A 14,212-nucleotide genomic window follows, 5' to 3' on the forward strand; every position below is an offset into this window, starting at 1 on the left:
AAAGAACTGACCTTTTATTGGGACTTCCTCTCAGCCTGGGCACTACTCTCCAAAATGCCTATACAGCAGGCCTACTATAGAGCAAAAAAACACATGATCTTAAAGGGGGGAATGGAAAAGAAAAGAACTAGATAGGGAATGGTTGAACAAATTTTGGTATATAAATGTACTGAAATATTATCGCACAATAAAAATGATGAAAAAAGTTTATTTCAGAAAATCCTGAATAACATGAACTGAACCAAAGTAAACTGAGTAGAACCAGAAAAACAATTTATATGACAACAGCATTGTAAATAAAAATAACACTGAAAGCTTAAAAATCTCAGGTCAATGCAATGACCAACCAACCATGTGCCCAAGACAACTTATGATGAAGCACTTTACACACATCCTGACAGAGGTAATAGATTTAAGAGACATACTTTTTTTTTAATGGTCATTGTGTGGGTTCATCTTGTCTTATTTGTTTCATCTGCTTATTTCTTACAAGGGTTTGTTGTTTTTTTTTTGTCTCCATTTTTATTGGAGGAAGGGGAGAGAAGGATGGGATTAGTAACAGAGATGGCAAGAAAAAGAAGGGCCATTGAAACATGTTATATTTTTTTTAATTCACCAAAGAGAACAGAGGGAAGTTCAGATGAAGCAAAAATAAGCAGAATAGTTTTTTTTTAATTAATTTATTTTTAGTTTTCAACAATCACTTCTATAAGCTTTTGAGTTTTAAATTTTCTCCCTCTCCTTTCTCACTTCCCTCCCCAAGATGGTGTGCAGTCTGATATAGGCTCTAAATGTACATTCCTATTAAACATATTTTCACATTAGGCATGTTGCAAAGAAGAATTAGAACCAATAGGAAGAACCACAAGAAAGAGGAAACAAAACAAAACAGAAGGAAAAAAAAAAAGAGCAAATAGTATGCTTCGATCTGCATTCAAACTCCATAGTTCTTTGTTTGGGTATGGATAGCATTTTCCATCATGAGACTTGGAGATGTCTTGGATTATTGTATTGCTGAGAAGATCTAAGTCTATCAAAGCTAGTCATTGCACAATGTGGCTGTTACTGTGTACAACGTTCTCCTGGTTCAAGCGGAATAGTTTTGAAAGTAGTCTGTGGAATTTATTACATATGTTTAAAAAATTAACAGTATAAATTGCAGGTTCACAGTTTAATATGCAGTTGTTTTACTGTTTGTGTGGAAATACTCTTTTTAGTGTTTGTTTAAAATTTTAAAAGTGAAATATAAATAAAATTAGCAACAATTTAGTAAGTACAGCCAGTGAAGCAGTCCTTCCATTTAGGTCAATGGATCTTTGTGAGGCATCTTTTAAGCTGTGACAGCTATTAGCAACAGTTATCAAAATAAAATGTGCTAGGGGCAGCTAGGTGGTACAGTGGATAGAGCACCAGCCCTGGATTCAGGAGGAACTGAGTTCAAATCCAACCTCAGACACACAACACTTACTAGCTGTGTGATCCTGGCCAAGTCACTTAACCCCACTGCCTAACAAAAAAAGAAAAGAAAATGTACTTACTTGGAACCAGATCTTTGAATTTCTGCATCATAGTGTTAAGTCAAGATTTAAAAAAACAATGAAGCATCACATTGCTTTTACTAAAAATATTAATAATTTAAATGAGGGCAAAAAGGGGTTTTGTACCATTGATAAAATTTTAAATTATTTAAATATCTCATCCTTTTAAAATGTCTATTTTTATGTTTTATAATGCTCATATTAGTTCAGTGTATATAATTTATATAAGTATATAGTTTATAAATATAATATAAATCACTTGCATACATGTATATTAGAAGTGCACAATCAAATTTGTTACTGATAGGAATTCAAAAAAAGTTTGGACATCATTGCTCCAGAAAGCACTAGTGTGCCTATTGGATCCTTCGTTGTGGTAATGAACACATCTACTGTGGTTTGACATGGATGACTGTGGCATATAGGGGCAGCAACAATGGTGTAGTGGATAGAGTACTAGAACTGGAGGCAGAAAGATGTGAATTCAAATCTGGACTCAGTCACTTACTGTTTCACCCTGGCCAAGTCACTTAACCTCGGTCAGCCAGTTTCCTCATCTGCAAAATGGAGATAATAATAGCACCTACTTCCCAAGGTTTTTGTGAGCATAAAATGAAATAATGTTTATAAAGCTCTTTGCAAACCTCAAAGTGCTGTATCAATACTAGTTATGATACATAATATGTAAACATATATGCACTTAAATATCTAGTGTATATTGTTGGTGGTGATGGTCCTTGTGTTTTGAAGAGGACCAATGACATTATAGGCAGATGCCTTGCCTCATGGGTGAATTGGATTTAAGTGAGGCAAAGCTGCACTAAGTCAGTGCCTCACTCTCTCTTCCAGAGAGTCCAGGGGCAGGACAAAAGTCAAGACCACTGGCAATGGCCCTTCAGCCACCTTCACGGCCCTTGGAACAAATCGGTCTCCTTCATCTTCATAGGCTTGGGGTAGACAGCACTGCCCCTTCCCCAACTCACTGCAGGGGCTGAGACCTGTTGGTCACTCTCAACCTGGTTTAGCCCATCCAGACCTTTACCTTGGTGTGGTCTCTGCACATGCTATAGCTTCTTGGAGCCAGAAGTGAGAGCTCAGTACCAGGTGTGGGGTGTTCAAGGAGGACTGGCACCTCTGGTGTGAGGGCTCACAGGGCCTTTTTCAGAGCTGCTCATCCACCTTTGGTGGGCGTGTATTTGCCTGTGTATGTGTATGTACACACATATGTATGTATATACACGTACTTGTATGTATGTAAATATGTGTGCATACATATATACGTTGTATATCTACGATACACATATAAGCACTGGGCCAGAATGAATGAATGAAAAGGCTCTTATTTAGCACCGTGTGCCAAGCGTTAGAAATATAAACAGAAAAAGGGAGACAGTCCCAGTTCTCAGAGAGGGAGAAAGTTCGAGAATGCAGGGGGAGAGACGGAAGGGGAGAGGGAAAGGAAGGAGGGAGAAGAACAAAGTGACGGGGGAAGATGAGTAGACGGCAGAACGGCAGCAAAGCAGAGGTACCAACGCTACATCTTGGTGTTACCCCTTTTGCAGTCCCCCCGATTCCTCACGTCCTATGCGGCTTCCCCCTTCTCCCCCCAGTCCGCTGTCTTCTATTCCTGAGAGCTCAGGCTGTGATTGCAGAATCCAACCACCCAATCTCTGCTGGCTGGCCCCCGACTTGTGTCCCTTTCCACCCCGAGTACCGACGCGGACCTATACACATCCCCTCGGAACTCTGCTAAGAGGAGCATCTGTCCCAGCCGGCCGGGAGAGCCTGCGCTTCCGGGAGAGCAGCGTGCGTGCGTGCGTGTGTGCGTCAACGCGTGTGTGCGTGCGGAGCGGCACGGGAACCTGCCAATGATCGGGCTACGGAAGCCGAGGCGCTTTCTACAGGCGCGTTGGGAGCTAGATTCTCTAACGTGAAGAGGCTGGAGAGGGACCTCCAACCCTGCGGGGTGGGACAGGGCTTCAGGTGAGTGAGGAGAAAGGAGAAGGGGGCATGTACCTAGAAGCCCAGTGTCCCCAGAGCAGCCTCAGGAAATGCGGGGCCCGGGCGGTAGGGGACCCCGAACTCGCGGGCGGGTCTGAGGTCTGCTCACGCACGGGGTCGTTTCGTCTTCAGCTACCTCGGGGCCCTCGGATGGCGCCGAGATGAAAGCGAAGGCCGGGCCCGCCAAACCTTCCAAGGGCCGTGCTGTGGCCAAGCCGGAGCTTGTCAAGAAGCCCGATCGGAAGAAACAGCAGAAGAAGAAGAAATTCTGGAAAAGATACCCCAAGGCGGCCGCAGAAGCTTCCAAGAAACCGGAGAGTGAGCATGCCCGGGCGGCGGCGGGGGCGGTGCTGCCCCCCAGAGGGCCGCAAGAGTTCTCCCACAACTGGAGGGCCTTGCAGGAGGTAAGATGTGAGCGTGGTTCCCAGCACAGCCTCGTAGAAAATCACCACCTCTGGGCTTATCCCGGGCGACTTTGGGCAGGCCACTTAGCTGCTCCAGGTCTCGGTCTCCTCATCTGTAAAATGAGGCAGTGGAAGTAGCTGATCTCTAGTGCTCCTTCCAGCTCCAGATCCACGAACCATTTTCTTTAAATTTTTTTTTTTCTGGACGTCGCATGGCACTGACCACGTGTTTTTAAAATGAAGGGGAGGAAATGACTTTTATGTTTAGCACTAACAGGACTGGAATTTGGGAATACTTGAAAGCTTCAGAAATAGTAATAAAAAGATTTGTATAGAGTTTAGGAACGTTTATATAGCTAACATTTATATAGCACTTCCCATGTGCCAGGCTATTATCCCATTTGATCCTTACAACAACCCTGGGAGGTAGGTGCTGTTATCATCCCCATTTTACAGTTGAGTAGACTGAGGCAAACGGGTTACACGAAGTGCTCAGGGTCACACAGCTACAATATGTCTGAGGCCAGATTTGACCTTAAGCCAGCCTGGTGCTCTGTTCACCGTGCCACCTACCTGCTCTCAGTTTATGTGGCATTTTTTTTTCCCGAGGGAAAAGAAATCCATGAGGCAAAATAAAGAAATTTGGGCAAAAATTTTTATTTTAAAGTAAAATTTTGGGTCATTTTTCACAGTAACAATAGACTATAACTGCATAAAGTAAGTTGAAAGTGCAGTGAGAGATGGAAAGAAGGGGGTGGGGTCCTAGGCTTGGGAAATCAGGGAAAGCTTCAAAACAAATCCACAGATATTTTATGTTAAGTGTTTGAAATTCTGCAGAAATAAGGAATAGGTGTTAGATTGGAAGTTACAACTGGAAAAAGTTAGTTTAGACTGAAATAATATATGGATATAAATGAAAGGGTTTTTTTATTTTTTTACATTTAAGTAGTTTAATTTCAAAGAAAAACTAGAGTTGAAAATAATTGTTATTGTATAAGTGCAGAAGAGGAACTACTTGAGAGTAGAGACATCAGTTTTGTTGATGCATCTGGCACATAAGTAGTTACTTAATGTTTGTTGAGTTTAGATGATGCTGCCTAAATGCTCATGGTAGGGAAGGATGTTTTTAGGAATGGAACTACAAATTTTGAATGTTTAATTGCCAGATTAAAATGTGGGTTTCTTTGGTTCTTATCAGATGTTGAAACAAAAAACACCAAATCCAGAAAAGTCTGTTCCTGCCTCTCAGGGGAATCCCAGAAAACCCAAAAGCTACCACCAGAGTGGCAGAAGTGTTTCTAAGAAGGAAAAGCATGGTGATGCAGAACTGCCAGAGGTGTCAGGCAAAACAGGCCAATCCTCCTCCAAGGCTTCTATTTCTTTAGGATATTTGAATGATCCAAAAGTTGTCTCTCATAAAAAATGCAACGAAACAAAGGGCCCAGGCAATGGAACTGAAACCAAGAAAAGAAAAAATGGTGGCCTTCACCAGAAAATAAGGGACATCAAGCATGAGAAGAGGAAAGCAGAGGAATTAGTTCCTCCTCCACCAACAGAGTGAGTATTGAACCTCCTGGGTTCCTTTGGAATTGGAATTTATCTAATTGGAGCAAATAATGTCGTTTAAGGAGGAAGAAACCATCCTAATTCCCACAGATAGCCTCCATGGTCTTTGTGCCACAAGTGGGCACTGAGTTTTAAAAACAGGAAAGCTAAGTGGAGCATTGAATTAATGTTGCTGACTCCTTGATATGGAGATTTAAGTTTTGACTTGTTTTATTTTAGAAATGAGCTTTAGGACATGGATCTATTAATTCCTTTGGTGTGTGCTTGATAGAAACACAATGAGTGGCAAGTTTAGAACAAAGCCAGGGTCAAAATGTCAGAATTCAAAACACACAAGGCCATTTAAAGCAGGGATTCTGAACTTAAAGTCCATGACCTTTTTTTTTTTTTAAATCATTTCACTATAATTGGGTTTTTGTTTGCTGTTTTACTTTATTTAGGTTATGTTATTTTATGCATTTTAAAACATTCTACGTTCAGGTCCATAGGCTTTACCACAGTGCCAAAAGGGTCCATGACACAAAAACGCTTATAGACCTCTGATCTAAAGAATCCCTTCTATATCCTTTGCCTACATTGTCTTTGGGAGCCAGCCATAGTCCTCCTGATAGCCGATAAAAAGGAAGTGGAGAGGTGGATTTTCCCCTTTTTGGTGCTAAGTGTCTTTTCTTTGCTTTTTAGATCAGACATCTGGTTTGATGATGTAGATCCTAAGGATATCGAAGCTGCCATTGGTCCAGAAGCGGCAAAAATAGCTCGAAAAAAACTGGGTCTGAAGGAAAGAAATCTGTCACTGGTGAAAGAAGGGGCATTTGAAGGGTATGTTGAAGGTTCTCCATAGTAAAAAACTGTGGAGAGATGTACTACATAGAATAGGTGGAACAAAGGAGTCTTCAAGGGCATAGATGGGTTGCCTCCCTTTTCTTTGATAGGCAATGTGAATAATCTTCCATGAGGGACCTCTTTAGTTAAATGGCAATAACCCAGGGCATGTTGTCACTTTAGTAACAGGCCCGGTGAGGGTGGTTAATCACTTGTGCCCCTGCTGTAAGTTACGAATGTGCAGAGATTCACCCTTAATCCAAGTATTTTAACCTAGATCTTTGGTTCTTTCTCAGCGTGACCAAAGCCGTAGCTATGGATTGTGAGATGGTGGGAGCAGGGCCAGATGGGGAAGAAAACATCCTTGCCCGAGTGTCCATCGTGAACCAGTTTGGGAAGTGTGTTTATGACAAGTATGTAAAGCCAACAGAGAAAGTGACTGATTACCGGACAGATGTCAGTGGGATTCGGCCAGAAGACATCAGACATGGTACGCAAAGTGCCTACCATAAACACCAGAACCAACCTGAAAGATTACCAGAAACATCTGTATTTATCTCTCCCCCTTTTCTATGTAAGAAACATTAGTAGTAGTACAAAGAGTCCTATCAGAAGCTTACTGCCCCTAGGGACTTAAAAAGGGAGAAAAAGCATGAATGGCATATGACAAAGGACTTAACAGTGGAACTCTATTTCACTTATATCTCAAGTGTCAATAATTCTCTTAGAGGGAAACTTATGAATTCACCCCTTCAGGAGGAACCTTTCATTTGGGCCTTTGCTGTCTAACTGTTCTGAAGCCAAGGACAGTGTTCTTTGTATTCATTTGTGCTCTTGTGCCACACTTGTTAAAATCCATTGTGTTCTGGTAGGAAATCAAGTAAGGTCAGGTGGCTGAGGCCTTCTTATTTATAGGGAAAATCCACATTCTGGATTTAGGTCCTTGTGCCCTCTCTCCCTCTGCTGTGCAACTATGGACAAGGTATTTCACACCTTTGAGCCTCCTGAAAAATGATGAAGATTGAACTGCATGATCTCTCTCTAAGATCCCTTCCAGGGCTAATGTTATGTGATTCTGTAATTCTAGTTTTAAGGTAATTATCTTGAACAAGGATTTTTTTTTGCCATTTATATTTTAAGAATAGCCTCCCCTAAGACCCTTTTCTGATGCTTCACTGTGGTGTGGACGTGAACCCCTGTATTCATGAAGGCTTTGTCAGTGATACTGGAGAGGCTTCAGGTGTGAGCCCAGTGATAGAGAAGCTTATCACCAGATGGTTGCAGTATGTTGAATTTTTTAGCTACAACTCTCAATCATAGTATCCCAAGATGTAGAAAGGTTACAGTCTTATTAGTGGAAGTGGGTTGGGTAGGGGGCAGTGATGACATGAAAGGTCTTTGGGAGAGTTTAAATGACAAAATTGAGTTTCTCTTGACCTTAGTTCCCCCATTACATCCTGCCTTGATTACTTTCTGTATCTGCCTGAATTGAAAGAAAGAAGTGTTTGGAGCCTTGCATGCTTCTCATTCTCTTCAACATTCCTCCCTGCTTGTTCCTAAATGGGTTATTATTTTAAAGAGTATCCAGCTAATATGTTTTTCTCAGGTGTCTATGGTGATTATTTGGGATTTGCAAACATATACACAGTTCAGGGACCGAGGGTCTTTGTGGGCGCTTTAATGGTAACGTTTCCATCAGGAGTTGGGAATGTCACTGTCTTGCTGATTGTGTAGTAACCTGCTTCTCCACCATTCATTTGTTCCCATTCTACTAAAATAAGGGTGTGGTTTTTTGTTTGTTTGTTTTTGGGTTTCCAGGAGAAGAGTACCAGATTGTCCAAAAGGAGGTGTCGGAACTGCTTAAGGGCAGAATTCTAGTTGGACACGCCCTGCATAATGACTTAAAGGTACATGATTCCAAGGAGCCTAACTAGACCATCTCTATTTTTATTGTAATTCTTTATGCCTATACTGTGCCAGTCAGCTTATGTCTTTAGATGGACACCAATGACCTAAACTCTGGGTAGTGATATTTGTGTTATAGAACATGGGGTCCCTTCCCAGAGAATCATTCCAGTATTTTGTTTTTGAGTAAAAAGTCTTCAGGGTGGCCATCAATTTGGGGTTTCTCCCAAGTGATAAGAGGGGATTGAACCTTGCCCTTGGACCATAGAACAGCTGTCTCCATGGATGTACTTTTTTTCTATAAGAGTGTCTCTGAGAAACCTGGGCCTGATTTACAGTCTGCTCTGATAACATGTTTTGTTTTACTTAGTGTCATTTATCACATTTTGCCATTATGTTGTTATATTGTTATTATATAACTATAAATATTATATGTTATATCTAATCTCATACTAGATGATGAGTACATGAGAATAGGGTTTCTGTCTTAGTCACTTTCATGTCCGCTACAGATTTGGAGTGGACACTCAATAAATATTGAATCAGCTTGAAGCTTAAAGAAAAAGTGTAACTCTATAGGTTATGAGTTAATGGTTTATGTCAGCCTGTTCCAGGCTTGCCTAGGTTGGGTGACTGTGATGTCACTTGGCAAGATAACATCAATTTATGTTTGTCTCAGCTTTTTGGCAGGGCAGGATGGAGTCTCGTAATTCAGGTTGGTGATTCTGAATTGTATTTGTATTATGTGTTCCAGATTCTGCTTCTTGATCATCCCAAAAAGAAGATACGGGACACACAGAAATATAAACCTTTCAGGACACAAGTAAAGGTAGGCAACGTTTTTGGAGAAAGAAAATCTGATTGTTCAGTGTGTCAGTTTAATCTCAGTTCATCCCAGTTGTTAGCAGTTCCACCTTGCAGTGCGCTCATAGGTTTGATTTGTTTTTAGTCCTAGAAAAGGGAGAATAGTTTTAAATAAAGGAGATTGATGTTGGCTGCCTTCCTTTAAAATGTGTTATTGTCTGGTTGGTTTTTATGCTCTGATGTCCGTAATAGGATTTTTGTGTATATATGTTATTACAAATGGCTTTCACAAGAGAAATTGAAGCAAAGAAAGTTTAACATTAAGTAATCATGCTTTATCTGTATCGCTTCACTTAAATTCATTGCCAAATACATTTTGATAAGATGGACACCCGTTAAATTTTTGCTAGTGACAGTGAACAGAGGTAGTGTGGCCTAGTAAAGGGTCCAGAATTGCAGACAGGATGGCTTATACTCCTGACATCCTAGCTGTGTGACCATAAACCAGTCATGCAACTTTTCACTTCCCCAAGCAACTCTGCGAGACTGTAAGTTACAGATAATTTGCTATTCGACATTGGCAGAAAGGTAAGAAGGAAAGGAATCAGTGACCAAGTAGTGCCACGGTGGTGCCTTAGGAAATATCTTCATTACTTGGCAGGGGCAACTGTCCCGAATACTAGAGAGACTTAGATTTGTTTGGTGACAGGTAAACTAGAAGACAAATCACGTAGCTGTGATATCCCATTCTTTCCTTACTAGGTCTGTGATCGCCATCAAAACCAAAATTGCCCTCTTTTTACCTTTTAGTCTATTCTTTCCTTGACAACTGGGACTTGGAGATCATCCCTGCCTTGACAAAGAGTTTAAATTCTTCCCCAAACAGAAAGTGTTTATTTAATCCAAACCATCTCTGTAACCTTCATCATTTCCTTTGCAGAGTGGAAGACCATCTCTGAAACTACTCAGTGAGAAAATTCTTGGTATCAAAATACAGCAATCAGAACACTGTTCGGTAGGTGACCTTTGTGGATAATAGTGTCAGGCAGATTTCACTGTCATCACTGACTATGGCTTTCTGTGCCTATCCTTGCATCCAGATTGTCTTGTAAACTATCACCAAGCAAGTGCGAGACATAAGAATGGATGTGTAGTTATATCCATGTGCAAAGGCACCTAAATGACATGATACCCTGCCCTTTTACCTTGACCTACCTTTCTAATTTGGTTTGGTTCACTTGACTTCCAGATTCAAGATGCCCAGGCAGCAATGAGGCTGTATGTAATGGTGAAAAAACATTGGGAAGGAACCATCAAAGACAAATATAAACTACAAAAGAGAGAAAAGGACAAAGCCTAACTGAGCCCTCCTTGTCACCATTTCTGCTGCCTACCCTGCCTGCTGGCTTGTTCCTCAACAGTGTGGTCATGTCCCCTGAAGAAACGGAACAGGGGCTTTCCTGAGCCAAGGGAGGGCGGGTATTCTGTCAGCTTACCATCTCTCTTATCTGTTGATAGTGTGGCCCTTGGAGTTCGCACAGATGAAATATTCCCAAAGATGGTCACTTTTTGGAGAAATTCAAACTTGTGGCTACAGGGGATGTGTGCTACTAAAGGGGAATTTGACCCTCTTCAGATACAGTAGCTCTTGTCCAGGAGCTCACAGTTTCTTGTTTACGTTCCTTTCTTGTGTTCCAGAAATCACTGTTAATATCAGAGGCATAATAATTAGAGTGTAGATGAGGGGGTCTTTGAGGAGGGATGACCTTTCCTCTGGGTGCAGAAAGTGAAGATCAGAGACTGGTTCTGGGCTTCAGTGAAGATGTGCAGCTCTCGGTAATCCATTTTCATAATTAAATAATTTCTTCAGCACGTGCAGTGATGTGATCACTTTGGACCAATAGGTCTATGCACTTGTACAGCAGGAGGTATATAGTATGTAACTGGCATGTTAATTAGGATCACTGCCATCTTACTCTCCCTTCCTGCTCTCTTGAGCTTTGTGTGTGAAATGGTATCATGGACCATGCTGGGGGTAAATGGAGGGGAGCAGTATCTAGGGGTCCAGTGGACCCAGAGCAGCCAGACAACTCTGATTCTGTAATTTACCTTGCTAAAAGTTGACTGGAGACACTAACAGACCTGAGTATTTCCCACCCTAATCAGTTGTTGCTGCCACGAGGAAAAAATCTCATCCGTATCTGGCAGACCACAGATGGAGGCATATACACCTAATACCTTCCCAGGAGTCTTGTCTGAAAGATATCCCATTGTTTCTGCCTAAGTTTAAGCTTTCCTTTTTTGATCTGGTGGTGTCTGCAAAGGGTACTTAGTTGTTTAAAACTGGAGCCCCTGAAGTAGGCCTCTGCTGTGGAAAAAATTTGACCTCCCAGAATCCTTAAATTACAACATTTAGATGATACAAATTAGAAATTTTAGGTTGATTCCATCTAATCAAAATGTCTGTTAGTTGTTCCAGTCATAACCTTACTGTTAACACAAACCTGAAATAAAATGAGCCCCTTTAAGAATTGCATTCTTAGGGGTTATTTAGGGGTTTTTTGTTTTGTTTTTTTAATGAATAATTTATTGACCTTATGATATTTGAGCCTAAGAAGTCTCTAAGAACTAAACTAAGTCTAACTAAAAAACTTAGAAGTTTGATCACATTCTGAGACTAAAGATCAGCTTAATAGATATGGTTCAGGATGACTACCTCTAGACCTGCCTGAGAGTTTATTATTTTCCTAATATCAGGAGTTACACAGACATACTGTGCTAATTAAAGTGTACAAGGCTAGAGGACTGTTAGTTGTCCCATATTTTCTGGGTGACAAAGAAAATAGGATTTTTTTTATTAAGTATAATTGTACTGGGTGTATATTATCTGAAGTAAATGCTACTTTGTACTTTTAAAATGAACTTTCTTGTTGATTCTGTTGTCCTCAATTTTCTTCCTTGCTTAGGATGTTAATAGCTGATGAAACTTTTTTTCATCAAGTGCGATTAACTCCAAAGAACTGTTGTCATGGAAGTTGATCAGAGGCTTATGAAACACTTAGGTTCTACGGGATTAGCCAACCCTCTAGTGAGAGCACTGACCAGAATTTCTTTTGAACCCTGAATCCAATCCAGAGTCAAAAGTTCATCAATTTATATAAGCTAACAATAGGTGAAATTAATTATTCCCCTTTATTATCTATCTTTGAATTCTTGTTAGAGACAGATTGCTTTTAGGGCTAAGTTCTTCCAAAAATCTTTACATTAAGGAAAAGTAGCACTTTCACTGGCTGAGTATGTGGTGAAAGAAGAACAGGGTCTTATTTTTTTCCCAGTTAAACACAAGATGGCGCAAGGATGACATCTCATAAGAGGACAGATATTCTCATTGATGGACTTTTGTATTTCTTTGTTTCTGAAACTTTTCTGGCTTCATTTTAGGAAGTGACTCATTCATTTTCTTAATTGCCTTGGTCGCAAGTTTTATGAGCTCCTAGAAGTAGAAAATAACATTTGATTTTTCCATACAAGGACACAAAGCTTGGGGAGATTTGTAGGAAAGCAGTGACACAGTTTGGTTATAATAGATGTTTTGAGAGGCAGCATGGCATTGTACAAAGTGGACTGGCCTCAGAGCCTGGAAGGCAGACCACACTAGGGAGGTCTCTGTTGAAGAGATCAAAGGTCTGGACAACAAATAAATAGATTTTTGCGCTGCATGAACATAGTATTGAATGGGAGCCTTTTTTTTTTTTTTTCCAATTTTAATTGAAATTCACATGCAACTGTTTAAATTGATTTTAGCCAGTAACTATACAAACCTGGTGTTGGGGAACCAAGGAAAATAGCCAGAAGGTGATTAGAGACAGGAGCCTACAATCTTTATGATAGACTACTAGATTCAACCTCCAAACTTCATAACCAGAAAATATCAGAGGCTCAAAGACTGGTGTACCCAAATGGTTTGCATAAGGATATACCCCAACCTACTCACCTCACTTGATGTAAACCTTGCTTGGATTTCCAGCAGCATTTGATCTATGTTATTAGAGAACAACTCTGGCACAATCTCATCTGTTGAGCAAAGGAGAGAAAAATAGCCTTCACTGGTCAATATAAAGGTTTCCAGGGAAAATTCACCCCCCAAATTCCTGGGTTCATCTTCATGGTGTACTTCTCATATTGTTAAAGTGTGAGGAATCTCAGAGGCTGTCTATTTCAGCCTTTCCTTTTAGGGAGAGCACCGACTGCTGGGGAGACCAGGAAAGGTTTCCTGTAAAAGACAGGTAGCACCTAACCTCAGTCTCAGAGGATGGGAGGGGCTGCCTTTGCCAAGGTGGGGTGGTAGGGTGTTGAGCTGGGAGATAGCTGGTATGCCTCTTTTCAACTTCAAAATACACTCAGCCCCTGCTGTGTTCAGGCTCTTTCGTTAAAGGCTTCCAGTCCAGTTGTTTGTACTTCATTCTTGAGGACCAATAACATCACTGGGTGATGTTTTGACTTGTGCGTGAATTGGATTTAGTGAGGCAGTTGCACGAAGTTGTCAGTCTCATTCTTCCCATCATCCAAGTCCGGTGGCAGGACAAAAGTTAAAACAACTGTGATGACCCGGGATGCAGTGAGTGATCTTGGCATCTTCAGTGTGTGACCAAGCTCTAAGTGCCCCACAGTGCCTGCTTCAGCCCCCTTCGTGGCCATTGGAACAAATTGTTCTCATCTGCCCTTTCCACGGAGGTGAGGGTAGGGGTGGGAGGAATAGATCTTCACATGCTTGAGATAGAGTTCGGGGTGGGGAACCTGCGGCCTCAAGGCCACATGTGGCCCTCTAGGTCCTCAAGTGCCACCCTTTGACTGAAGCCAAACTTCACAGAACAAATACTTTTATTAAAGAATTCACTCAAAGGGCTGCACGTGAGGACCTGGAGGACCACATGTGGCCTCAAGGCTGCAGGTTCCCCACCCCCGAGATAGACGTTGCCCAACTTGCCAACAGGTTTGAGGCCTAGTAGTTACCCTCAACCTGGTTTTGCACTATCTGCTGAGATGGTTTTACCAGGATGTAGCCACTTTACATGCACTTCTTGGAACCACAGTTGAGAGCTGGGTAAAGGTGGACACCAAAGGTGGATGAGCAGACCTGAAAAGGGCTTGGCAAGGCCTCACACCAGAGGT

At 41.4% G+C, this 14,212-nt stretch overlaps 2 protein-coding genes across 2 annotated transcripts in view; one reads left to right on the plus strand and one right to left on the minus strand.

The window, feature by feature from the left end:
* The first annotated feature begins 3,413 nt into the window (after positions 1-3,413).
* REXO4 (REX4 homolog, 3'-5' exonuclease) lies at positions 3,414-11,958 on the plus strand. Its single transcript, XM_027869705.1, has 9 exons — positions 3,414-3,521; positions 3,672-3,943; positions 5,142-5,500; positions 6,191-6,328; positions 6,628-6,821; positions 8,150-8,238; positions 8,991-9,065; positions 9,981-10,055; positions 10,290-11,958. Exons 2-9 carry the CDS (start codon positions 3,701-3,703, stop codon positions 10,398-10,400), a joined length of 1,284 nt encoding a protein of 427 aa, XP_027725506.1. The 5' UTR covers positions 3,414-3,521; positions 3,672-3,700; the 3' UTR covers positions 10,401-11,958.
* Positions 11,959-12,053: 95 nt separating this feature from the next.
* Positions 12,054-14,212, minus strand: part of STKLD1 (serine/threonine kinase like domain containing 1) — a 31,552-nt gene continuing 29,393 nt past the window's right edge. The window contains exons 15-16 of the mRNA XM_027869706.1: positions 13,035-13,114; positions 12,054-12,533 (exon numbers count right to left, since the gene is read on the minus strand). Coding sequence (XP_027725507.1) covers positions 12,426-12,533; positions 13,035-13,114 — 188 coding nt within the window. The 3' untranslated portion in view covers positions 12,054-12,425. The remainder of the gene's footprint in view (positions 12,534-13,034; positions 13,115-14,212) is intronic.

This window comes from Vombatus ursinus, unplaced genomic scaffold (genome assembly GCF_900497805.2).
Source record: "Vombatus ursinus unplaced genomic scaffold, bare-nosed wombat genome assembly UNPS02014793.1, whole genome shotgun sequence".
Taxonomy (NCBI): Eukaryota; Metazoa; Chordata; class Mammalia; order Diprotodontia; family Vombatidae; genus Vombatus; species Vombatus ursinus.